Genomic DNA, 28,000 nt, shown 5'->3' on the forward strand with positions numbered 1-28,000 from the left:
ATTTCTTATTGGGTTATAATATTGCTTTTATTGATTCTACAAGTTGTTTGACCTTCATGATTAATTTCGTTAATTAATTTTAATTGCATATTCTTGACTTGTTATTTAAATTTAATTTATTTCCATCTAGTTGTGTGTGACATTTTTTTTAGTTTTACCAAGGTATACCCTAGTATACTTGGATATAAGGGATATATATATTTGAAGTATGGAGATATTGAATATTAACCCATTTTTTAAAAAAATGAATGTGAAATGATATATATTTAGGGGTTAATTAGTGACACCCCTTAATTAAAATCAGAACTAATAACTTATTAAAAATCACTAAAATTAAAATCAAACACCAAAAAATTAAACATAGATAATGACCATCCACAACCACTATTAATACTATCAATGATATCAATGTCGACCCCACCTACCCATCCGTCAACATGCCACCATCACCACCCCGTTCACCACTATCAAACCACCATAACTACCACCCACTGCCACGAAAATTACCAAATTTAATTAAACTATACCACATCACAAGTTGTTGAATCACTAAAATAAATGTCAATCATAAAAAATTTATCCAAATTACAAAATTTTATGTGCAAGTCACTAAATTTATCATACTATAATGATGAAACCACATCATAAATAAAAATAACCGTATATTTATGCCCTTAATGAATATAAGATATATGGTGTATTTATAAAATAATGATGACTTTTTCGGAACTCTGGAAAAATGACGATTTTGAATGACATTTTGCGCAATTTGTGGTGTTGGGAGATGAATGTGAAGAAAAATATACGTAAATTTACACATATGTATTATATATATGATGAGATGAAATGAAGGTTAGAGGTGATGTAAAAATAAATATTTAAATTTGATGTTGATGTGCACTTGATACTAATTCTAGACATGACAAATTTGATTAGTATATATATACCTAAGTTACACAAAAATTTTATTTAAAAATCATTTAACATTAATGAAATAGTTTAAAATGATTATGTAGTAGAATCACATTTATCCAAAATTATTCTACAATGGTATTAAAGTTAAAATCAATAGTTTTTTTTATCAGATTTTAAGTGATAAAATTTTATAATATTCTAATATAATTATCATTATACAGTACTATGAAATTTTATAAATTTTGAATAAATTTTTACATTTTGGGATTGCATTCTATAAGAAGGAAACATGGATAGAATTATATGGGTTCTCGATGAAATTCTGTAAAAGGGTTCTCTGACCTACACATAACAATAAATTATATTATAACTATTTAGGGCCTATCAATAAGTTACACATAAATAATTACTAAATTACCGAGAGTCGTAAAATTATATAATGTGATCACTAAATGAGTAAATGAGTGTGTTGTCATAAATATATATGTAAGTGCATTATTTAATATTAATCAATAATTATACCTATACCGATCTCGGTTGTTAGTTTGAGTTATAATATTGATTTTTATTTAATCACCAGCCCATCCAATGGAATTTGTTGTTAGTAACTAATTTCATAATTGAGGAATTAGGTAGTATTTATTGGTTAAATATGATTCTACTTATTGATTGTGCTTATTATGTTCTTGAGGTGGGTGGGAAACTCTTTTTAATATATTTAGGAGGGGTAATGAATTGGAAAATTAATTATAATTCTAGTTGATTATATTATGAAATAGAATTTTACTTGGATTTAGCCGTTTATAGTTATATATTGACTGAAAGCAATATTTTTAGGAAAAATTAGACTTGATTTTCACTTATTGACAAATATAATAGATTATAAAATTTTACAAATATATTTCTTTTGAAATTTTCGTATTTATTAAAATTTTATATATGATTTAATAAAAGATGGTGATCAACACAAGTTAGACCATGACCGAAGCTTCAGATGAAAGCATTGTTACAAGTCAGTAGTGTGTTTATATCACTAAGCTTCTTTAGTTCGACCAAACATGGACCAAGCTACAACGTTGAGCAGTGTATATCTCACGACTGCGTTCTTCATCATAAAAGATAGAAGTGATGTCTTTTAGTGCATCTTTAACAGTGCTCTTGATTTCAGTTTTTTATTGGCTTGCTTAAGCTGGACCTTCTACCGCTGCACTTGCATTCTTTTACAACACTGGTGTTACCAGAATTTATATGTTAAGAATCGGCAGTGTGTGCGAACGTGGTGTATTCATATTTAACATCAAGTATTTAAAAGGATTTTTATTACCAATTTGTGCCGACCATAGGTCAAACTAGCCATGCAGAAAAAATAATAAGATCCTGGAATGTGTAAATAAAGTTTTTACCAGGAATAATCGGGTGTTGTGAAGAAAAATGAACATTGATGGTGTCATAGATCAGCTCAGACGTCAGAACCTGTACATTAAAATTTCCAACTATTACAAGTTACAAAGGGAAATAGAGAAGAGAACATGCATGTTATTATAAAGGAAATAAGTATATACATCAAGAATTAGCAGATTTTCGTTCTCCTGCTTGACCAGCACCTTTTCTTCGAACACTCCAATAAAATTTACTCTTTTGTGAAGTAGGTATAATTGAAGGATTTAAGAACACATCCATCTTTTAGTGAATGAAACTTAAGAGGGGCATGTCTTCTGGCTCTGGTGTAAATCAACATCATTAATCCCCGGTTGTATGTCAAGAAGATGTGTCAAAGTGTTATTGGTGGCAGTTACAGCACCAAATTATTCAAAAAAGTGTACTTTACTAGTACATATACATAACATTTATATTCTATGAAATATCTGTTGAAAATAGGCGTTAGACAACTAAAAGGTCTTGTTATAAAGTTCATCCAAGATGTTGTTAAACAAGCTGTTTGATACGGTGATAATACTTAGGGTAGGGCAGTAGATTTAAACCAAGTTAATACCTTCCACGTGGATAATTTATTAATTTCATTTAGTTTATTACTATATTTATATATAAATGGATAGTGTATATCTTATGTATTCCAAGATCAAGGACTTGGAGTTACTCGTTCAAGGTCATGTGTTTTAAATGGGATTAAGAGAAAGTTCAAGAGTGTCCTAGGAGAAATCCTATAAATATTATAAAATATAATCTCTTGATGATTTAAAACAAGGTTTTTGCAAATCAAATCCAACAACATGCCTTCTTTCTTGCCTTATTATTAAAATAACAATATATTAAAATAATAATGGGGGGCAAATGAAAATGGTGAGAAGGAAGTGATGTTCGAAAAAAGGGGGAAACAAATATTTTATTGATAGAAATAGTATAGGGCATGTAAAATGGTGATTTATAAATAAGGGCCGATACAAGCCCTAATTTAGGCAACCATTAAACAACTTCTTAATCGAGCAAGAAAGATTAACCTGTAGCCCTCAAAAGTGTTATACAACTCGAATCCAGCCAAGTTTTACACCAACCGAGCCTTATTTTACACAAATTGAACCCTAAATTTGTAACTATATTTTCAATTAAATTTGAGTTTTTTCATCTTTTGATTCATGTGTGTGTATTTGACAGATTATTTGTGCACTTATGTATCTTTGTGAATTTAGGTGTATAAATTGTTCGTTATTTATGTGATATGTGGTTTTGCCGATTATTTGTGCTAATATTCTCGCAAATCTTTTAGTAATATTGTTTTAAATGATTTATGAGGACTAATATATGAGGTAGTTGTGTAATTTCTGAAATACAGTTGAGTGCGCGACTGCAATTTTAGGTGTATATGAGTTTTACCTGATCTAAATAAATTCTCGAGAACAAATACATTTCGCTTCTTCATTTCGACTCTGTTATTTCTTTCCTTGACACAAAAAAGAAGAAAGGATTATATAATGTAAAATAATAAAAAGATCAGTAATTTTATTTGTAGGTATTTGTATACCGAGGTTCGTAAGAGAAAAAAGAAGAAAGGATTATATAATGTATGCATTTATTGATCCAGCGGCCATTTGTAAGCTCAATGATGATTTTCAAGCTTATATTTTCGCATATTCAAAATGTCTCATAATAATAAGTAAGTTCTAGCGTTTTCATAAGTATATATTATATTAGTAGAACATGTCTCTATATTTTTTAAATTCTAATTTTTATTTATTTAAAATTAAAACAATTATCATTGGATTTTGATAATGATTTGGGAATCGGAAATCTTCATTCTCAACCCTTGGCTCATCTGACAAATTTTCCAAAATTGGAGCAGCATTAACGCGGTAATATTTATTAAACTATTTTTTATATATGTATGATGTCTATTTTATTTAGGATTTTTTAGATTTGACGCTACTGCATACTAATTCCAAGGCGGTTAGATCTTATAATGCTAAAAAGGGATTGGTCAACAATAACCCCAAGGTTAAGAACCTTAGTTTAACTATTAATTTATGCACATTTCTATTTAGTAGGGTTTTTGTGTAAATTCTTTCTATTTTGAGAATGATTGATTGTTAATTTTTTGTTGAATTAGGGATCCCCGAAACAACCGGGTGATGAAGTGCAATTCGAGGCTCTTCAATATGTCCAAGAGTTTGTTTAATTTTCATCTGTGACAAGGGAACAATATTTGATCAGTACATTGTTGGATAGTTGGTCTTTTGGCTGGTTACTGTTTTGCAGGTACTTGTAGTCTGGTACTTGTAGTCTTGATCTGGTACTTGTAGTCTTGATTTGCTTCTTTAGTCTTCTACTACGTATTGTTGGTTGGTGTTTGATATGGACACATTATGGATGGATTGTTGATATGTAAGAAATAATTTACGTAATTGGACTAGTTATGGAAGATGAAGTATGTAAGGTATTGTTGAAATGATAGTTAACGCGCTAATTATGCTTTTGAGATATATGCGACCATATTATGGATACTTTGCAATGTTTTAACTTTTGTTTTATGTTAGTGCTAGTTTTGGAGCTTGTTAGCTTTAAATTTTTTTGTACTTTTGTATCTTTGGAAAGTTTTGGTTTATGATTGGTGAATTTCAGTTTTGGTATGGATCATTTGTTAATTTGGCTAGTTGAATATTTAAATATTACACATCACTTAAAATGTGCAAACCGATGTCTATGATAAGAAAAACAACAATTACAATGTGTTATTTTGTGCCGAAAACGGATGTAAGTAATAATCAATAACATCGGGTAAAAGAATTACAGATTGATGTTAAAGCTAAAAGACTACGGCTCTGAACCGATGTTTTTGTTAATTAAAAAAAATCCAATCTTTTTTACATCAGTCATGCACCGATGTCTATTATAATCAATATAACATCGCTCATATTAGACAACTGTTGTAAAAGACCAATATATACATCACATTTTTTAGGAAACTGATGTCTATATAGCCATTTCATATCGGCTCTCTATGGGCATGACGTGAATTCTTATTATAAATATCATTTTTCTGAAATATACCATGTAACAGGTTATAATCACAGTGTGTATGATATGTTTAAATTGTTTATAATCTCTTAACTATGCACAATTAAAAAGCTATAAAAACCTTATTTAAGGTGAAATACATCAGTTTTTAATAAATAAATAATGTGTGTAAGGTCCACACACTTATTGTTTCGTTCCTTAATGTCAGGAATAATATGGTGTTGTGACGAATAATGAACATTGATGGCGTCATAGATTTAGTTCTCTTCACCTCTATCAGCTCAGACGTGAGAACCTGTACATAAAAATTTCCAACTATTAGAAGTTACAAAGGGAAATAAAGAGGAGAACATGCATATTATTATAAAGGAAATAAGTATATACATCAAGAATTCATAAATTTTTGTTCTCCTTCTTGACCATCACCTTTTCTCGGAATACTTCAATAAAATTCACTCTTTTGTGAAGTAGGGGATAATTGAAGAATTTAAGAACACATCCATCCTCTATGAAATGAAACTTAAGAGGGACATGTCTTATGGCTTTGGTATAAATTAACATCATTAATCCCCAGCTGTATGTCAAGAAGATGTGTCAAAGTGTTATTGATGGCAGTTACCGCAACAAATTATTCAAAAAAGTGTATTGTATTAGTACATATACATAACATTTATATTCTAAGCAATATCTGTTGAAAATAGGTGTTAGACAACTATAAGGTGTTGTTATAAAGTTCATCCAAGTTATTGTTAAACAAGTTATTTGATAGGGTGTCAACACGTAGTGCAGTACATATAAACCAAGTTAATACCTTCGGTTTGGACGATATATTAATTTCATTGAGTTTATTACTATATTTATACATAAATGGATGGTGTCTATGACTTGTGTATTCCAAGATCAAGGACTTGAAGTTATTGGTTCAAGGTCATATTTAAAGGGATTAAGAGAAAGTTCAAGAATGTCCTAGAAGATATCATATAAATATTACAAAATATAATGTCTTCGTGATTTAAGGCAAGATTTTTGCACATCAAATCCAACAACATGCCTTATTTTTTTCCTTACTATTAAAAACAATATATATAAATAATAATTGGGGAAAAATGAAATTGGTGAGGAGGAAGTAATGTTCAAAAAAAGAGAGAAACAAATATTTTATTGATAGAAATAGTAGAGGGCATGCAAAGTAATGCTTTATAAATAAGGCACATCATAAATGTCCTAGTATTTTAAGGCACCACTAGGACATTGTTGGAGAATGCCTCAAAATTTAGTTTAGGACAACAATTTAGACCACTCTTGGACTTGCTCTAACATCAGAGTCAATGTATTAGACACAAGCCATCTAAAATGAGTCAATTAGGCTCTACATATACTTATATAAATATAAATAAAACTTCTATATAAATATATATACATATAAATAATACTTATGTAAATATACTTATCTAAAAATTTGGTTCTAAAATATATGTGTATATGATGTTAGAAAATTAGGATTTTAGAGCTTAATTTAATTATGTTCTTGATGTTAATCCTAAAATCTAATGATTGGAAATTGTTCAATGATATTTGAACTTAAATTTTCAGTATGGTTTTAAGAATTTTCTTAATGAAATCCATATGAAATGAGAGTTGAAAGTAGCTTGGAAAAGCTTGGAAAAATTTGAGAATGTTTGTCCCACATTGAAATAAATAAAGGAGGTTGTGTGCTTTATATGGTATTACCCACATAAGTAGTATACAACTACTAAGGTGTATGATGGTCCATTGTGTTGTTGTGTGCTTCACGCGCACACACACACGCGCGCGCCCCGCCCCGCCACGCCACGCCACACACCGGACCGGACCGGGTCGAAGGGCGATTTGGGCGAACGTCTCGGCGTCTCGCGTACGCGATGCGACCTGGGCGAGGATTTTATTTATTTGAGAATTAATTTTAATTCGAATTTATTTATTAGTGATTGGATTATTATAAATTGTTGGGCTTAGTCTAAATACCTTGAACCTGGACAAATAATATAATCTGATCTGTAACTGATGAATAAAATCAGAACTTAAGTTCTGATATGATATCTCAGAACTTAACTTAAGTTCTGATATCAGAACTTAACTTAAGTTCTGATCTCAGATTAGAAATTAACTTAAGTTCTGATAATAATGTGGGTTTTAATGGGTGTTAATGTGAAAAGCTGTTACAAGTAATTTAAATTCAAAATCTGATCAGTTTTGATTTTTTTTAATGAAGCAGTTTAGTTCAGACATTAAGTGTCTGGACAATTTCATTTTTTCCTCTCCTATAAATAGAGGTTAAAGTGAATGTATTATACACAACATTCTCTTCTCTTCTCTTCAACCTCTCTGCATTTCTCTCCCAAAAGTCCGAAGTGCTGATATTTTTCGACGACTGAGGTGCTGGTCGAAGTGGAGCTTTTGTTGCTGCTGTTAACATAAACTCCGAGCTGTTTTATCCTGGTGGAGATATTGTGCGTATCCCAAACGCAGCAGGTAGGGGCAATATTCTCTTCAAGAGCAGCCAGGACTTCGAGCAAGGCCTGGTGACTCAGCTGTGATCATTTTTCTTGGTATTTTGTATCTGTGAACATTTATTTCAGTCACTGTTAAAAGCTATGGTTTCAAGCACATCTTTCTTTCTCTCTTCGTTATTTCAGTTACTGATTTTGTTTACCTGCATGTTTTGTTTTGTTAACTGTGGTCTTGGCCTAAACTTGCTAAATTCTTTATACACTTGCTTCTATGTTGCTATTTGTTAGTGAGATTTACAACATTCTTGAAGAGAATATTAGTTATATAGAATTTAGCATAATGGTTAACGAAAGTGAGGTTATCGTTGGTGGTGGTAGCAGTTCGGGTGCAACTGCTGGGGCCATTGATTGGACCACCTATAGTTTCCCACAGGCTGTTGAACTAACCGGTTTACCGGAGAAATTCAACGGTGGCATTGGCTTTTCTCGCTTGCAGAAAAGGATGAAGTTGTGGTTGACTATAAAAGGTCTGTGGCCGGTTGTGGAATATGAGAAACCAGAAGTGGATCAAGAGAAGGCTGACACAGTTAAGGCTTTTGCGAAGTGGGCTGAGAAGGATGGAGTGGCTAGGGCAGCAATTCTGGCGGCACTAACAAACACTTTGTTTGATGTCTATTCTTTTGATGCCTACTCCGCAAAACTCTTATGGGAGAAGTTGGACCAGACACATAATACTGACTCACAAGGTCTAGAAAAGTATTATGTGGCAAGGTTCCTCGAGTTCAAACTGGTGGACAATAAGTCCATGACTGAGCAGGTGCATGAGTTCGAGATGATAGTGCATGCTTTGAAGGAGTCTGGAATGAATCTCCCGGAAAAGTTCAAGGTGATGAGTGTGATTGAAAAACTCCCGAAGTCTTGGGAAGAGTTCTCTCTCTCCCTGAAAAGACAGAAAGGAGAGATCACCTGGACCAACCTTATGCTGGACATCTCGGTGCAAGAACAACACAAGTCCAAATAGGGACATGTGATGCCAACTGAACACTGTACCTCGAAGGTAAACATAGCAACTATAGGACAGAAGAGGAAGGCTTTTGCTAAGAAAGCTAATAGTAATAAACCTAAGAGTGACAAGGACAAGGCCAAGAAACCCAAGGCAAACAAACCATGCTGGTCTTGTGGGCAGGTTGGGCACTGGAGTAAGGACTACCCTACGAAGAAAGCGAAGAAAACCGAGGTAGCACAAGCAAATGTTGTGCTTGGAACCACAAGTGGGCCTGTAGTGAACATGGTTGTTGGTGAGGCTACGGCTTCTGAAACCGACGTTGACCGGTATGTATCCTACAACCCTGTGATATTTTCTACCTATCTGTCAAATGAATGGTTGATAGATACTGGAGCTAATGTACATATTTGTGCTGATATTAGTTTATTTGTATCTTATCAACAGAGTCATAGCCTGACTGTGAAGATGGGGAATGCTAGTGTTGCTCAAGTACATGGAGTTAGAAACGTGGATCTGAAGTTCCCTCCAGGATGTATTCTATCTCTGACGAGAGTGCATCATGTTCCCAACATGCGTAGAAATATAATAAGTGGAAGCTGTTTAGTTTCTAGTGGTTTTGAAATTTCGTTCAAGTGTAATAAAGTAGTTCTTATTCACACTCGTACATTCTTTGGCAAGGGTTACTTGTCAAATGGTTTATTTGTTATTAATGCGGATCCCGTTTTGGGAAATTTGAATAATAATGTTATTCCTACTGTTAACTGTATTGAATCCTCAAATATAGGCATGCTAGACTAGGTTATTTAAACTTTGGTGCTCTTAAGACCATGATGAACTTAGAGTTGATTCCAAAATATACCATAGAAAAGAATTCTAAATGTCAAGTATGTGTGTCTGCTAAACAGATAAGGAAACCTTTTCATAACGTTGTTAGGGATTCAGACTTGTTAGATTTAGTACACAATGATATTTGTGAATTTGGTGGTGTATTGACCAAGGACCAGTTTAGATACTTCATTACTTTTATAGATGATAGTAGTAGATACTGTTATGTTTATTTACTTAGACATAAGGATGAAGCACTTAGTAATTCATTATATATAAAACTGAAGTAGAAAAACAAACTAGTAAGCTACTTAAAAGATTGAGATCTGATAGAGGTGGTGAGTATACGAGTAATGCTTTTAATGAATTTTGTGCAAACAATGGTATAGTTCATGAAGTTACTCCACCATACACACCTGAGTCTAATGGGGTTGCTGAGCGAAAGAACAGAACATTTAAAGATATGATTAATAGTATGCTTATTAACTCTGGGTTGCCTAAATACATGTGGGGAGAGGCTCTAAATACGGCTTGCCATATTTTGAATAGAGTCCCTCTGAAACACATGGATAAAACACCCTTGGAGTTATGGAAAGGCAGGATGACTAGTCTTAAGTATCTTCGTGTGTGGGGGTGCCTTGCTAAGGTGCTTGTTCCTGAACACAAGAGAAAGAAACTAGGTCCAAAGACTATTGACTGTATCTTTCTGGGCTATCTTGAAACCACTACAGCTATGAGATTTTTAGTGTTAAAATCTGACATAGATGGTATAGTGGTAAATACGATAGTTGAATTTTGAGATGCGACATTATTTGAGGATATTTACCCTATGAAAACTGGAATACCTGAAATGATTTCTGATGAAGATCCTACTCACACATCAAGTTCTATTCCTGATCATGTGGAAAAGATGACAAATGTGGGGGCGGAACCTAGTAGTAGCTCTAGTCCTAAGGAACTAGAGGAACCAAGGAGAAGTAAGCGTGCAAAGGTAGTCAAGGATTTTGGAGGTGATTTCATCACTTACAATATCGAGGACGAACCTTTAACTTTCCGGCAAGCAATGGATTCTTCTGAGTCAAGGCACTGGAAGGGCGCTATCAAGAGTGAAATTGACTCTATTTCTAATGGAACATGGGAGTTGGTTGATCTCCCTCCTGGGTGTTCTACTATTGGGTGTAAATGGGTTTTTAAAAGGAAGTTGAACCTGACGACTCAATAGATAAGTACAAAGCTAGATTGGTAGCTAAGGGTTTTAAGGAAAAGGAAGGAATTGATTATTTTGATACATACTCTCCGGTTGCAAGAATGGTAACAATCCAAATGGTTATAGCATTGACTTCAGTCCATGGTCTTATCATCCATCAGATGGATGTAAAGACGGCTTTCCTTCATGGTGAACTTGAAGAAGAGATTTATATGGATCAGCCTGATGGATTTGTTACATCAGGCAATGAAAGGAAAGTATGTAAGTTGATCAAGTCCATCTATGGCTTGAAACAAGCTCCCAGAGATTGGCATAAAAAGTTTGATGAAACTATATTGCCTTTTAGTTATAAGATTAATGAAAGTGATAAGTGTGTCTACACTAAAGTTAAATGTAATGAGTGTGTTATTTTATGCCTATATGTGGATGACATTTTATTGTTTGGAACCAATATTGAGATTATTAACGAGACTAAAGAATTCTTGAAAAGGCATTTTGAAATGAAGGATATGGGTGAGGCAAGTGTGATTCTTGGAATCAAACTGATTCAGTCCACTGAAGGAATAACCTTGACTCAATCTCATTATATAGAGAAATCTATACTTGAGAAATATGGTTATTCACAGTGTAGAATCGCTAGTACACCTTATGATTCGAAAGTTTCCCTTGTCAAGAATACTTCAGGAGTGCCTGTGTCTCAGTTAAAGTAATCTCAGATTATTGGGAGCTTGCAGTATCTTGCTAACTGTACTAGACCAGATATTTCATATTCTGTGTCTAAATTGGCTAGATATACAAGTTGTCCAAACAGAACTCATCGGGATGCTCTTGATAGAGTACTTAGATATCTAAAAGGCACAATGTACCTTAGTTTATACTACAGGAGATTTCCTGGTGTGCTTGAAGGGTACAGTGATGCAAGTTGGATAGCTAAGAAGTCTGGTTCCAATGGAGTGACTGGATACGTGTTCACCTTGGCTGGTGGAGCAATATCATGGAAGTCAAGCAGACAGACTATTGTTACTCGGTCTACTCTTGAGGCTGAATTGTGTGCACTTGACGCCACATGGACGGAGGCTGAATGGTTACACGGACTTATGTCTGCAATACCTGTAGTAAGCAGACCGCTTCCTGTTATTGCTATTCACTGTGATAGTCGAACAACTATCGACAAGATTAGCAGTAAAAAGCATAATGCTAAAACTAAGAGACACATCCAAGTTAGACTCAAGTCTATAAGGGGTTTAGTGACTGATAGGATCATAGCTATAGAGTTCATAGGAACTCAGAATAATGTAGCTAATCCTCTTACTAAAGGACTGGAACCTGCAGTGGTCCTTAAGTCAAGGTTGGGGATGGGACTGTCCACCCATCATAATTCATCAACAGTGGGAACCCAATACATATGAGAGGAGATCCCTCGAAGTGTATTCAATGGGTAATAACAAGCTGTAAGGATGAGTTGGTAGTACCTTTGCTACATAGATGATACTATAGTATCTGAGTCTATCCCCTGTAAACCTAGAAGGTACTGACACTTCCAGAAAAGCAAGAGTGGTAAAACTCTGAATGGGATCAAGTCATTTGATGAGATAGAGGCAGTATATCTCTGGAGATGCCCAGCTAAGCGAATGTAATTGTGTGGTCGCAATTAGAGGATAGGGTTAATCCTTGAAGCATTCGATGAACAGGATCGAGACATGACCATTAATGTCTCAAAGCCGTAGATTGGCACCATAACCTTTGACTTGTCGTCGTCTATGGAATATGGTTATACTAAACGGATTAAGATTCAAGGTGAAACATTCCATCTGAGTCCGATAGCCATTGAAGTAGATGAATTAGGAGGGTTCAAACCCGGAAGGGTACCGACTCTGAAAAACAAGTCATGATGGGAAATTGATCGCATTTCTGTATGGATTTGTGGGGGATTGTTAGAAAATTAGGATTTTAGAGCTTAATTTAATTATGTTCTTGATGTTAATCCTAAAATCTAATGATTGGAAATTGTTCAATGATATTTGAACTTAAATTTTCATGTATGGTTTTAAGAATTTTCTTAATGAAATCCATATGAAATGAGAGTTGAAAGTAGCTTGGAAAAGCTTGGAAAAATTTGAGAATGTTTGTCCCACATTGAAATAAATAAAGGAGGTTGTGTGCTTTATATGGTATTACCCACATGAGTAGTATACAACTACTAAGGTGTGTGATGGTCCATTATGTTGTTGTGTGCTTCACACGCACACACACACGCGCGCCCCGCCCCGCCACGCCACGCCACGCACCGGACTGGACCGGGTCGGGTCGAAGGGCGATTTGGGCGAATGTCTCGGTGTCTCGCGTATGCGAGGCGACCTGGGCGAGGATTTTATTTATTTGAGAATTAATTTTAATTCGAATTTATTTATCAGTGATTGGATTATTATAAATTGTTGGGCTTAGTCTAAATACCTTGAACCTGGACAAATAATATAATCTGATCTGTAACTGATGAATAAAATCAGAACTTAAGTTCTGATATAATATCTCAGAACTTAACTTAAGTTCTGATATCAGAACTTAACTTAAGTTCTGATATCAGAACTTAACTTAAGTTCTGATATCAAATCAGAAATTAACTTAAGTTCTGATAATAATGTGGGTTTTAATGGGTGTTAATGTGAAAAGCTGTTACAAGTAATTTAAATTCAAAATCTGATCAGTTTTGATTTTTTTATTAATGAAGCAGTTTAATTCATACATTAAGTGTGTGGACAGTTTCATTTTTCCTCTCCTATAAATAGAGGTTAAAGTGAATGTATTATATACACAACATTTTCTTCTCTTCTCTTCAACCTCTCTGCATTTCTCTCCCAAAAGTCCTGAAGTGCTGATATTTTCCGGCGACTGAGGTGCTGGTCGAAGTGGAGCTTTTGTTGCTGCTGTTAACATAAACTCTGAGCTGTTTTATCCTGGTGGAGATATTGTGCACATCCCAAACACAGCAGGTAGGGGCAATATTCTCTTCAAGAGCAGCCAGGACTTCGAGCAAGGCCTGGTGACTCAGCTGTGATCATTTTTCTTGGCATTTTGTATCTGTGAACCTTTATTTCATTCACTGTTAAAAGCTATGGTTTCGGGTACATCTTTCTTTCTCTCTTCGTTATTTCAGTTACTGATTTTGTTTACCTGCATGTTTTATTTTGTTAATTGTGGTCTTGGCCTAAAATTGCTAAATTCTTTATACACTTGCTTCTATGTTGCTATATTTGTTAGTGAGATTTACAACATATGATAATACATACATACTCGAAGATAGACACATACAGAATGTGAGTGAAAAAAACTAGGACACCACTCTTTCTAGTTTCTTTCCCACATATACAAACATGGACATGACAGGTATATATTTTACACATTAGGTATAATAGACTGACACGTAGATATTATACATAACATAATTGTTAGCATCGGAGATGCTCTTAAACCTTGTGTTTTTGGGTTAAAATAGAGTGAAGCCCATTTACGTTCCAACATATATATTATATATATTATTCTTAAAGTTCTTTTAAGAAAAATAATAGGAAATTTTGATTTAAAAATGATAATAATAATAATAATAATAATAATAAAAATATATTAGTGTGTATGCATAAATTTTAATATAAAATACATTTTAAATTTGTTAATCATAAATGTACAAAATGTGTTGTAGAATACTCTATTAATAACTTTTAAGTATATAAAAATTAAGTGCATTTCTATGTCTATTAATATTTAAATTAGTTAATTTCAATATCTATATGTAAGACTAATTATGATTTAGATCTAAACGATCACTATTAGAAAACGTCAATAGACATCGCCTAAAAACCGATGTCTATGAATGAAAAAAATATCATGTCTTCTTGAGTTATGTTAAAGACCCCCCCCCCCATTTAATATTCCTTTTAACACAGATGTTAAATATGACATATAAACATCAGTTCCTTGTTAAAAACTTATTTCTGTAACTTGATATTAAATTTCTCATGCATATAATCTTCATATATTATTCATAATATGATATTTTTATCAATTAAATATATGCAAGCTAAGAAAATCTTTCCATTTAACCATTAAACTGATGTTACTAATACCAGTAGCAACAGTTTTCATCTAAAACCGATGTAAACATAACGTTTGACATCAGTTCTTTATTGGAAACCGATGTCTATTGGTGATCAACTCATGTCTATAAAGCTTAACAACATCAGTTTTCTATTTTAAGATTTTTTTGTTGTAGTATTTAACATTGGTCTTACTATGTCAATGTTTAACTAAAATTGATGTATTAAGTTTTGACATACATCATTTTTTTATTTTATAACAGATGTTTAGAGTGTTAAATTAACATCAGTTTTATGTAAAAGAACGATGATAAATGGCTTTGTTTTAAAATCAGTTGCTTTGTATAAAATGATATCTGATCACCTGTTTTTATCCATGCAAAATTTAAAAACACAGATGCAAAAAATTGCCAAAAAAACAAGAAATTGTGAATTAACAACCAAATTCAGCTTCTAATATTTACCAAACTATCATTTCCTTCCAAACATCTAAATTAACATTCCAATCTTCAAACATCCAAATTAACATCCCAATCTCCTAACATCTAAATTATCAACCTGATATAATACTAGCTACATAGTTTCAAATCTAAACCACCAAACTTGAACTACTAGAAATCCATAATCTTTTCTAATTACTAGTTACAATCCAAATACATGCAACCAAAATAAAGGTGTTTTTCAGTTTGTAATATAAATAACAGTTGACAAGCTAGGAGTCACCAAGCTAGAGGTCGCAAACAGCTACATGATGGATTGGATATAATCAAGCGTCTCATAGGGAACAACGTCAAGGTCCTCCTTTGTATAAGACCTACGACTCTTGGAGGCCCACTCGAACAGAATAAACCTATGTCATTCCTTAACCAACTGAAAGGTAAAAAAAATATACCTTGTCTAGCAGCTTCATCTCCTGGTCCTCAATTAAATCTTTCATATATCGCCTGACAACATATCCATATTTTGGGCCACCTGGTTGTTTAGGGCATCCCTATACATTCCAAAAAATTGTTGACAATTAATGACATCGAAGATTAACCATAATTCTATAATTTACAAAAATGAAAAATTAAAAATTGACTAAATACGCACAACAAGGTTTTAACTTTGGGATTCTTATTTACCCGTCCTTCGTGAGCATTATAAGATCTCACTGCTTTGTAAATGTTATAATTATAAAATATAGTGTCAAATCCAAAAATTACCGATTATATTCTATATATAATTATAAATTGAAGTAAAAAATTACCGCATTAAAGCCTTTTCAAGATCCTGGGGATAAGGATGATGAGGCAATGGATTAAGGATGAAAGCTTCTGATTTCCAAAGCACGATCAAAATCCAATATAAACTGTTTTCATTATAAATAAATTAAAGTGAGCATTTAAATTACATATCCGACAATTTTACATATATTATAATTAATTTACCAACAACTATATGACTAATCAAGGCCATACAATATTTTAAAAATGGACGCGTAAAAAGAGACGTATTTGTAGTTATAAGGCATAAAGTTCATCCGAAGAACTTCACCTTTTAGCCTTTGCACAACATATTCATTAAATTCATCATTCAACTTGTATGTGGACGGATGAAGAAAAGCAAACATCGCTGATAAATCTCTACTCGGCGTATCCCGAAACACTAAATACAAATACCTAAAAATAAAAAAAATAAAAAATTACATTTTGTTTAAATAGATCGTTACTATATAAAATGAGACCAGATTTTAAAATAGTATAAAAAGAACTTTACGCCATGTATGTTGATATAGCAGACTACCCAATCATTTTAAACTCTAGCAATTCAAGTACGTTCTCATGAAGTAAATATATAGTTCTTTTAATTCCAAAGATTTTAAAATCACATGAAACCGGTATCAATTTTCCACTTTTCTTCATCACCGTCGATACAAATCTATACAACAGCCTAAAGCGAGGAGGCACATTGTCCTGCACAGAATTAAATGCATTATGCATTCTCTGCACCTCACTCACATTCCGCGCATTTTTCTTTTTCCGTAAATAAATATTTAAGCATATACCCCGTATTATTCACTTTAGTGTAAATTGTAATCTCCTAAAAAAATGACACTTGGTTTATAATTAAATTTATATACCTCGGAACAAGTACTGGAGGTGTATATGATCATGTCTTTAGGGCATTCTAAATGAGAACCAATGGCTTGCTGGACGGTCTCTATCTCACCAACCACAGGAACAGGCACCAAAGTATCATCCTGGATGCTTCCGTCCACCCCAACACGAATAAATCCTGGTTCTAGAGGCAATCCATGAACCGATCTACTCATTCCATCCCCCTCATCAAAAATAACACCAAAAGCTACCTTGTTATCAATGCTCTTCACTGCCATTTCACATCTGTGAGGACAAATAGACATTACCGGCTCAAACAATTTAATAACATGCAACATTATCATAGAAATGAATCAAGTATACACTGTAATTGTATACCTTTTGTCCCGGTGGACCACTAGGAGGAATAATAACAACAAAATATACACCCTCTTTATCCTCATCGTTCATCAATTCATCATCAAATCTTTTCCAACTTTCCTTCTGTTCTTTGTTCTTGTTCTTTCACCCGCAGGACATCTTGCTTTTTTCAGACATTGGTGAGTGTAGTTTTTCCCCAGCAACCAAAGCTTTCAACTCACCAATTTGCAACTCAAGATATGAAACAGCTCTTCGAACCCTTCCCGCATGCTCTGAAGTTTCCAATATAGTGGTGAGTACATCATTAGTTCCATCCGGCTTGAATTCACCATTTTTTTCCTTTTCGAGTAAGGAATCCTATTAAACCATTAGAGTAATTAGGTATAATTTGGAAAATTTTAGAAGAAAAAAATTATAATAAGTCTTACAATTTATTGAATTATTTCTGCCAGTTCTGGGTCAAGAGTCCCATCCTTTGTCATACCGGCATTTTTCCACATAATTGCCCTATCTGGCCTTTCATCAGGCTCCAACCTCCCCGAGCGTATCTACAAAAAAATTAAGACACATTCATAAAAATAAAAATGTGAGTACTACAAGAAAAATGATCCGACTCTTACTTCTTCTTCTTCTTTCAATCCAATGTATCGTTTTCTTGACAGTCGGTGTGGATATTTTCGTTGTCCCACTCTTTCACTCTATTTTTTATTCTCTTCCTTTATACAAATAAATCTTGTTAATTACTGTAATTTTTACAATTAAATCTACTCAAAAAATAAAAAAAATCATCTCCACGCTTTCTTGCCGACAAAAGCATATTACTTTGGTGGCTTCTGTAGCTTCTTCTTTTTTCCAACATAGGGCATCACATGTTCCGCTGTCAATTTAGCCTTAAAATTTCTCCATTTTGCGCCTTTCGACTGTAGAAACCTCTTCCGACTTTCAGGAATCAGTTCGTAAGTATCTTGAAGCACAAGTTTAACAAGTTCAGACAGTATAACTTTTTTTATATAAAAACCATGAGATTAATGTCAATTGCGATTGTAACTGATGTACCTTAAATTCATTCCATATTCCCTCTTTGAAGTTAGGGTCAACCTTTGGCCAAGTCGGAATGTCAATTAGCACCATTGTCCTTGCCAGCATACCTATGTAGAAATGTAGTTTGTCATTCGTCTCCAACTGGAACTACAACTCAATTAAAACACCTCGGGCTGCTCCAGATGTCTTGCTTTTGGTAGATTGTGTACTACTTTCAGTGGGTTGTGGAGCTGTCTGTTGGGGAACAATATTGTCCGTTGGAGGAACCGGGTCAGGATCTGGTACACATGGTGCATCTTCCGGTACTGGGGAGTCATTTATGTGCTTCTCATCCAATTATTCTTTACACTATTTTTTAGATTTTTTTTTCCTTTCTTTACCATATTTTCTGTATTAACCAAATAGAGTAGGAATAAGAGATAAGATTACCGATGAATATACAGAATGTATACCATCAATATAAATTGAATAATGCTATTAACAATGAAAAACACGACAATGATGTAGGCACACAAAAAGATTCAATTTATATTTATTCCCATAAAACTACTTAACAATCTACAATCAAAATTCACAAAAACTTATCGATAATCTCAAGTCAACATAAATAATTATATCAGATATTAAATCAGATAATCACAAAAATTTATATTTATTACCGTAAAACTACTTAAAACCACTTAGCAAAAAAAAAACTCCAAGTAATTATATCATATATTTCTACATAAAAAGTTGACAAATATACTCCAAGTTTTTTCGATAACATCCATAATTCTACAATACATCACTTAAATATATATAAATTTGAGAAGCCTATTTTTAAACAAAACTGTAAATCAAGTGAATATGATTTTTAAGCCTTGGATCGCTTCTTCAGCCAGATTTCCTCGCCATCCTTGCTTTTATTGCCAACATTAGACTCTTCGTCGTCATCAACACTAGAATCAACTATGGGGATGTTAGAGCAGAATGAAGGGTTTTCTAGAATTGTATCTCCAAGATCATCATCATTGTATATCTCGTGATAGTCTCTGGTTGTTGAGGTCAATACGACTGACCAGTTAGAATCAACAGGATCTTCGACATAGAAAACTTGTTTCACTTGATCAACAGACACATATTTGTCATTCTTGTGGCCTTGTCGATTAAGGTCCACAAGTGTGAATCCAAGTTCATCAGCCTTGACGCCTCTGTCACATTCTTCCCATTTGTACAAGAACAACGGGGCTTTAAATAAGTTGTAATCCAATTCCCATAGTTCTTCAATCCTACCATAAAATGCCATATCACTCTCTACGTGATTTAAATCCTTAGCACTACAAACTTGGACAGTCTTAACAACTAAAGAGACTACACTATTTTGAACAACCCCAGCATCGTCTCGCTCATTTGTCAAGTATCGGATCCCGTCAACTAGATAACCATCAAAAGTCAAACAGTCACGATGGTTTTCCTGGTAGCCACTTATAGTTTCAGAAATACCTTCGACTTTGTCATTCAATTTAGTCATACCTTTGTTCCCAAACCAATCATCAAATAGCCTATTATGCTCCCTAATCATCCACTGAATAGTGTTTTTTTCCTTCATAATTATTTTTAAGCAACTCCTTATGCATCCTTTGAAAACGCATAAATTTTTTGGTTACAAACTAAAATAATGCTTATTACAAAATTAATCAAGAAAAGGAAAAGAAAAGTGACTTACTTAATATATGGAAACACTTCACTATTGTTTAAGAGGACGTGTAGATGCGCCTCATCTCGTTCTTTCTCTTCAACATATTTTACTGTTGTAACCGATAATGGACCAGAAAGTTTGCCTTGGTCCTTCGAAAGACCGGCAGTTGTGAAACTATTTCTAGAAAACTCTATGCAAAATTCTACAGATTCTTCTTTCAAGTATGCTTCGGCTATACAACCTTCTGGAAAATAACGGTTTTCGCACGTAACTTTCAACACTTTATTAAAACGCTCAAATGGATACATCCATCTATAGAAAACTGGTCCATATAAACGCAATTCCCTGACCAAGTGCACTATTAGATGTATCATTATATCAAAAAAAAAGTAAAAATATTTTTTTAAGCTCACATAAGGTTAATACCACACCAGGTTGCAATTTATCAAGTTTTGATATGTCAACAGTCTTGTTGCACAAAGTGTTGAAAAGAAGCAGAGTCTTATTATGCTAACTCTAACATTCTTCGGAAGTACATAACGAATTACGACCGGGAGTAATTGTTGAAGAAATACATGGAAATCATGAGAATTCATCCCAAATATCTTTAAATCCTCCATGGATACACAATATCGTATGTTTGACGAATGCCCATATGGCAACTTCATTGATTAGAGGGATTTCAACACTTTTCTTTTTTCAGTTTTTGTTAGAGTAAAACTGGAAGGAGGCATATAAGTTCATTTTTCTCCTACTTCTGGAGCTAAATCAGTTATAACCCCCATATCCATCATATCAAGCCGAGATGCCTCACTATCTTGAACTTTAAATTTAGTAGCATCTCAATTAGACTATCGCACACATTTTTCTCAACATGCATAATATTGAGGCAGTGACAAACGTGATGGAATTTCCAGTTTTCCAACTCAAAAAATACCGACTTCTTCTTCCAAGCACAGTCCATCTTCTTGACTTCTTTACTTCCTTTCCATATGAAAATTTAATGTTTTCTTGTTGTGCTAACACCTCTTGTCCGGAAAGGGGTTGCATTGGCAGTCCAAACTCTTGTTCACCATTAAAGGCTGCCTTCTTCCTCTTGTATGGATTATTCCTAGGCAAATACCGACGATGACCTTGGTAACATATTTTCCCACTATAAGGTAAATAGTTAGCAACGGTATCATCACTTCACACTAGATAACCCAAATAACCCTTGTTGACAGAGCCAGACAAATTACCATATGCCGGGAAATCATTAATCGTCCATAACAAAGTCGCCCTTAAAGTGAAAAATGCTTTTGTGAAGGCATCATATACATTCGGTTCACCTTCTTCCTAAAGCTTTTTCAAATCATCAACTAACGGTTGTAAGAACACATCAAGGTTGTTACCTGGTTCATGTGGACCGGAGACCAATATAGTTAACATCATAAATTTCTTCTTCAAACATAACAACGGAGGAAGATTATATATTACCAATACTACCGGCTAACAAGAATACTGATTTGGTCATCCCATTGTTATTTGGGTTAATACCATTAGCTGACAAAGCTAGTCGAAGATTTCTTGGCTCACTTCCGAAGGTAGGCCACCTGTAATCGATATTCCGCCAAGAAGGAGAGTCGGCAGGGTGGCGCATCTGGGCATCATGGATTCTTTGGTTGGAATGCCATGTCAATAAATCAGCTGTCAAAGAAGATTTAAACATCTGTTTAAATCTTGGGATGATCAGAAATTACCACATAATTTTTGCTGGGATTTAAACATCTGTTTAAATCTTGGGATGATCAGAAATTACCACATAAATCTTGGGATGATCAAAACAGGGCATGCATTTTAATATCTACATTATACTGCAAATAGATGAAAGATGTTTACTATATACTATAAATTCTACACAGAACCATCTTCTTGTCATTTTATATATGTTTACACAAAAATTATATGTAAACTATATGCTGTAATGGCATATATAGAACAAAAAGAGGATTTCGTCTATCATCCAAGTATTTAACTCAAAATAACATGCATTTCCTAGAGAAAACAGAGAAAAGACAAGCAACTCATTTCAACAAAAATCCTATCATTTAACAAAATAAAATAAAATTAGGGTTTTCTATATGACAAGCAACTCATTTACTTACATTATGTAACAAGCAACTCAAACAAGCAGATGCAAATGCTTAAACTAATTAAAAATTAAAAAATTAGCGTTTCAAATTGAAACCCCCAATTCTGAAATTAGGGTTTAAAACTTACCTAATAAAAATGTTAACCTCCAACTTAACTTCAATCTCGGACTTAAACTCCAAACTTAAACTCCGAGTTGAACTCCAACTCCGACTTCAACTTCGACTTCAACTTAATGCAATGAAACCCCCAAATTTAGGAGAAAATGAGAGCAACCTTGATGAGAGCAACCCCCAAAAATATGAGAATATGAGAGAACAGAGAGGGAAATGAGAGCATAGAGAGGGAAATGAGAGCACAATGAGCAACCCGTTCTTGGTGAAATGAGAGTTTTTTATGAGAGATGAGAGAATACGTTTTTTGTTTTTTGTGTTTTGTTTTTGATTTTAATTTTAGTTTTTTTTTAATAAAACAGAGGGGGAAGATTTGTGTGAAAAAAGGGGGGAGAATTTTATCAAGTCAAAAAACAAGGGGGGAAACACATGGAGGGAATGAATTATTTGGTTAAGGGGGGAAAACAGGGGAAGGTGCGTTGATTAATTTTTTTAAAAAAGACATATAAAATCGGTTGGGCTAAAACACTGATGTTTATAACAACAAAAGACATCGGTTTCCCAAAATCAATGTATAAAACACCTTTTACATAGGCTCCACAAGCAACCGATCTCAAAGAGGCAGTGTCTATTCTACTTTTTCTAGTAGTGGATATAATATAAAACAAAAAAGAAGAAATATGGTATTTAGGTGAATTACACAAAAGACTATTTCACTTTTATAATTATATAGAACTTAACTTCCTCAATTAAAACTACAAGTTTCAAGATAACTAAATATATGTGTTTGGTTCTTGGCAAAAAAAAATATATGTGTTTGGTTTATTCATATGCATCTAGAGATTATGTTGTTAATTTTGGTATGTAATTAATATTTTTATATTAAATAGCTACTTAACTTGTAATAATCACTGTGGAGTTTGGTAACACCTTTTTAACTGGAAAAGGTATGGAACTTGAAGTTAGTTTACCGGGTATGAAATACAGCAAACCTAACATAGAGCAAATCTAAAAGTAACACTCACTTTCAATATAAGGAATTTTAAGTTACTTAGTTGAAAGAAATGAGGCCTAGAGCCAGTTAAATTTTACATAAAAATATATGTACATATTTCTAACAATATAAATATAAGAATCATAATGCAATGGAAAGTGCTTATGTTTCAAAAAGTTTATCTATGTTAGCTCAATTTGTAGGGAAAATATTGATAAGCATTAGAATATTAATAAGAACAGGTGGATTCAAGATTTTAGGAAGTAAGAGTACTAGGCCGTTTGACATGCCACGCTGCTGCAAGTTTAAAACACCGAGTACCGGCCTAATATCATCTTACCCATGATAATTGAGTTTTAGCAACAGTTACATTTTACCATGATGTATTTGTAATTAAGTAAATATAGTACACCAATTGTAGTCTTTAAGCTAATGAGATCCTTTAGTTGCACATGTCTAGATTTGGCCATGTAGTTTTCAAAGCAATGAGATCGAGCTGCTTTATTTCGACCAAACATGGACCAAGCCAAGCCGTTGACCAGTGTATATCTCACCGCGTTCTTCATCATAAAAGATAGAAGTGATGTTTTTTAGTGCATCTTCAAGAGTGCTCTTGATTTTAGTACCTTTGATTGGCTTGCTTAAGTTGCACCTTCTACCACTGCACTTGCATTCTTTTATCACGCTGGTGTTACGAGCATTGATCTTGGCAAGGCATTTACCGATCAAGATACTGCTGATCTTTATTGAACCAGCTGCACAAAGACACATGAAATGCAATATATATAATTCATATGTTAAGAATTAATCCACAGTGTGTGCACGTGCGAACGTGGTGTAATAATATTTAGCATCAGGTTTTGAAAAGGATGTTTACCATTTTGTCCCAACCATAGGTCATCTAAATGAGCCTTGTAGAAAAACATAATAAGAACCATAGATTTAGTTCTATTCACCTCTATCAGCTCAGACGTCAGAACCTGTAAACAAAAATTTCAACTATTATAAAGAACATGCATATTATTATAAAGGAAATAAGTACATACATCAAGAATTTGAAGATTTTCATTCTCCTGCTTGACCAGCACCTTTTCATGGAACAGTTCAATAAAATTCACTCTTGTGTGATGTAGGGGATAACTGAAGGATTTAAGAACACATCCATCCTCTATTGAATGAAACTTAGGAGGGGCATGTCTTCGGGCATCGGTATAAATCAACATCATTAATCCCCGGCTGTCAAGAAGATGTGTCAAAATGTTATTCATGGCACTTACCCCACAATATTATTCAAAAAAGTGTAAACATTTATATTCTAAGAAATATCTCTTGAAAATAGGTGTTAGACAACTGCAAGTTGTTGTTATAAAGTTCATCCAAGGTGTTATTAAACAAGCTGTTTGATACGGTGAGAATACATAGGGTAGGGCAGTACATTTAAACCAAGTTAATATCTTTGACCTGGACAATTTATTAATTTTATTGAGTCAATTACTATATTTTTATATAAATTAATGGTGTCTATGACTTGTATGACTTGTGTACTGTATAGATAAAGATCAAGGACTTTAAGTTAGACGTTCAAGGTCATGCATTTTAAAGGGCTTGAACAGCAGAGTCCATGTCTTAGACACAAGCCATCCAAAGCTAGCCAATTAGGCTCTACATATATACTCGCAGATAGATAGATAGAGAATGTCAGTGAAAAAGACCTAGCTAGCTAACCTTTTCTTTTATTTTTTTAGCCCATTTACTAACATAAACATGACAATTCACATAATCTATGGTTTTCAGTGAAAAAACCGAGATTATAACCTCTTTTTCTAGTTTTTCTCACACATGCAAACTTAGACATGAAGATCAGATCAATTTTCGATTATCATATAATTATATCAAGTTCATATTATATTGAATTTGGTTAAGTTCCGGTTTAATTGGGAAACAAAATTATCAGAAAAAATTCGGATTAAGTTAATTTTATACAAAAACATCATCTTAGATATAAAAGTTTATGATGAATATATAATTTATTAACTTAAATATAGTTTAATTAATATGAAATATAAGTTATGACTTTTTGAAATTATAACAACTAAACTAAAATTCAATTTTTAAATTTTAGATATAGATACATATTCGATTTCATACTTTGAGTAATATTCTGTTCAAACAATTTATTATTTGGTTTTGATCGATTTCTGATTACAACTAGATATAATATTATTTTCGATTATTTTCTGTTAAATTTTTGGTTTAGATAATTTTTAGAATGTGGATGAGATTGAATTTTGGATCAATATCGTATAATCTATATTGAATATAAATTCAGATCTCAGTTTTATGAATTTCCATCAGTTCTTCGAATCTCCATACAATTTGTTAGGCCTATATACACGTCAACATGATTTTCCGTGCGAATTGAGGTGTGGCCTCCGTTCAAGTTTTCCGGTCATGTTAGATTTCTTGTTTATGTTTTATCCTCGAAGTGAATTCGCACTATCCTAGCACAACGTGTAGGGGGAGCAAATTTCTCTTGAATAACAACAGTGTCCCTTATATGATCACCCTATCTTATATTTTAGAGACATATAAGTAACCTTTATTTCTTATTGGGGTATAATATTACTTTTATTGATTATACAAGTTGTTGCCTTCATGATTAAATTCTTTAATTAATTTTAATTACATATTCCTAACTTGTTATTTGAATTTAATTTATTTCCATGTAGTTGTGTGTGACATTTTTTCAGTTTTACCAAGGTATACCCTAGTATACTTGGATATAAGGGATATATATTTGCAGTACCGAGACGTTGTACATTGACTCATTTTAATAAAAAATGTGAAATGATATATATTTAGGGGTTACTTATGGGTTACTTAGTGACACCCCTTAATTAAAATCAGAACAAATAACTTACTAAAAATCACTAAAATTAAAATCAATCACCAAAAAATTAAACATATATATAATGACCATGATGTTGTAATTATTAAAAAAATGATACAATGATTGTATTATAGTTAATTTAAATAAATTTAAATAAATATTCTGAGGGATTATCATCTATCTTTAATAATATAGCTGGTCTTTATGCCTTGCACATCTGTACCAGAAATGGAGTACAACATGCTGTAGTTTCTCAGTTCAAAGACCTTGTAGATGCTGATCTCGACAAGGGAAATAAAAAAAAATTCATATCAGAATTAAGGATCATTCTATGTTTAGAATTATAGTCTTAATTTTCCTTTTTTAAGAATAAACAAAAATAAGTTGTATTCTTGCCTATGTTGGGCACAAAAAGTTACTGCTTTAGCATTTACATTATCAATCTGGAGAGAACTGCACCATTTCAGTAACTCTGATTCAAAAACAAGGAAGCCAGTATCTGGGTGACCATTTTGAATGTATCTGACACCATTTGATGGGATTGCATGAGTAAAGAAATTACTGAGGAAGTAAAAAACTAAAAATACATGGAAACTTCTGAGAGTACAAGTAATATACGCACTCAATTCTTGTGGTCCTGCATTTCAAGGAGATGTAATTATCTGATTTGAAAGCTGAGGCAGTGATGACCGAATCATTGAACTTATTGTAAAATATTCTCCCAATATATTCTTCTGAACTCAAATTCAGAATACATATCCTTTGATTGGTTTCTGAAGCCATGCCATGCATAAAAAGTTTAAAATGAACAGGTCTTTTTTAACATGTATCTCATGATGATCATCTAAGAAAAAAGATTACCTCGGCTAAATGCAACACAAACACCAGACATCAAAAGAGCAAAGACAACGCCATGAGCAGTAATCATAAAAAAGAATCGGTCAACTAACAAGGTCAACATATATCGGACATGAAGTCCATATCATCTGAGGCTCATATTTAAATACATACACATAAATTGTCACCTTCATTAAGAATATATATCTACAGTAAGAGCGTCTACAATAGAGGCACCATGAGAGGTGCCAATCATGCTCAACACATCATAAGTAATAATTAAAAAAATCTACTTCATATATGTCGTATTTGGCACCCTTTTAAGTGGAATAGTTGACCTGCACCCTATATAAGATTTCATAGATGATTCCCAAACATATATTGAAAAAACTATTTGGATATTATATAATAGGTATGATTAATATAGACTTTTATTACAAATATTTTTGCAAATTTACTTGGCACTGGATGGACATCTTTTTTACTCAAATTTGGAAAACACTCAAGATAGTCAAGCCACATAGGAGTGATGGCCATTAATGGTGCTCTATCCGTAGATTCTTAGTCATAAATTCATTGTTGATTAACAAAACCTGATATGATACTTGATAACAATTATTCCACGTTACTAGGTTTGCCAGGTAATTAGTACATGAGTGCCCTTCCACAGCCCCAGGTGGTTGCCGCATTGAAACATTGGGGCAACCCATTGTTTCATTGCTTGCAGCTAGTACAATGAATTTATTAAATATTTTTTCTAATTTATTTTTTTTTAATTAATTAAATATTAATTTATTGTTTATTTTTTCTAATTTATTTTTTTTGTTAAAAATGAATTTTTAAATATTTTTTTGA

At 33.1% G+C, this 28,000-nt stretch overlaps 1 protein-coding gene across 1 annotated transcript; it reads right to left on the reverse strand.

Annotated features, from left to right (window-relative positions):
- Positions 1-432: 432 nt before the first annotated feature.
- Positions 433-27,855, reverse strand: LOC141704118 (uncharacterized). Its single transcript, XM_074507431.1, has 8 exons — positions 27,798-27,855; positions 27,170-27,253; positions 26,931-27,081; positions 26,705-26,830; positions 26,497-26,584; positions 24,465-24,656; positions 5,569-5,680; positions 433-491 (listed from the first exon to the last, which is right to left on the reverse strand). The coding sequence occupies exons 1-8, from the start codon at positions 27,853-27,855 to the stop codon at positions 433-435; spliced, it is 870 nt and encodes a 289-aa protein (XP_074363532.1).
- Between the last annotated feature and the right edge of the window lie 145 nt (positions 27,856-28,000).

This window comes from Apium graveolens, unplaced genomic scaffold (genome assembly GCF_009905375.1).
Source record: "Apium graveolens cultivar Ventura unplaced genomic scaffold, ASM990537v1 ctg7422, whole genome shotgun sequence".
Classification (NCBI taxonomy): Eukaryota; Viridiplantae; Streptophyta; class Magnoliopsida; order Apiales; family Apiaceae; genus Apium; species Apium graveolens.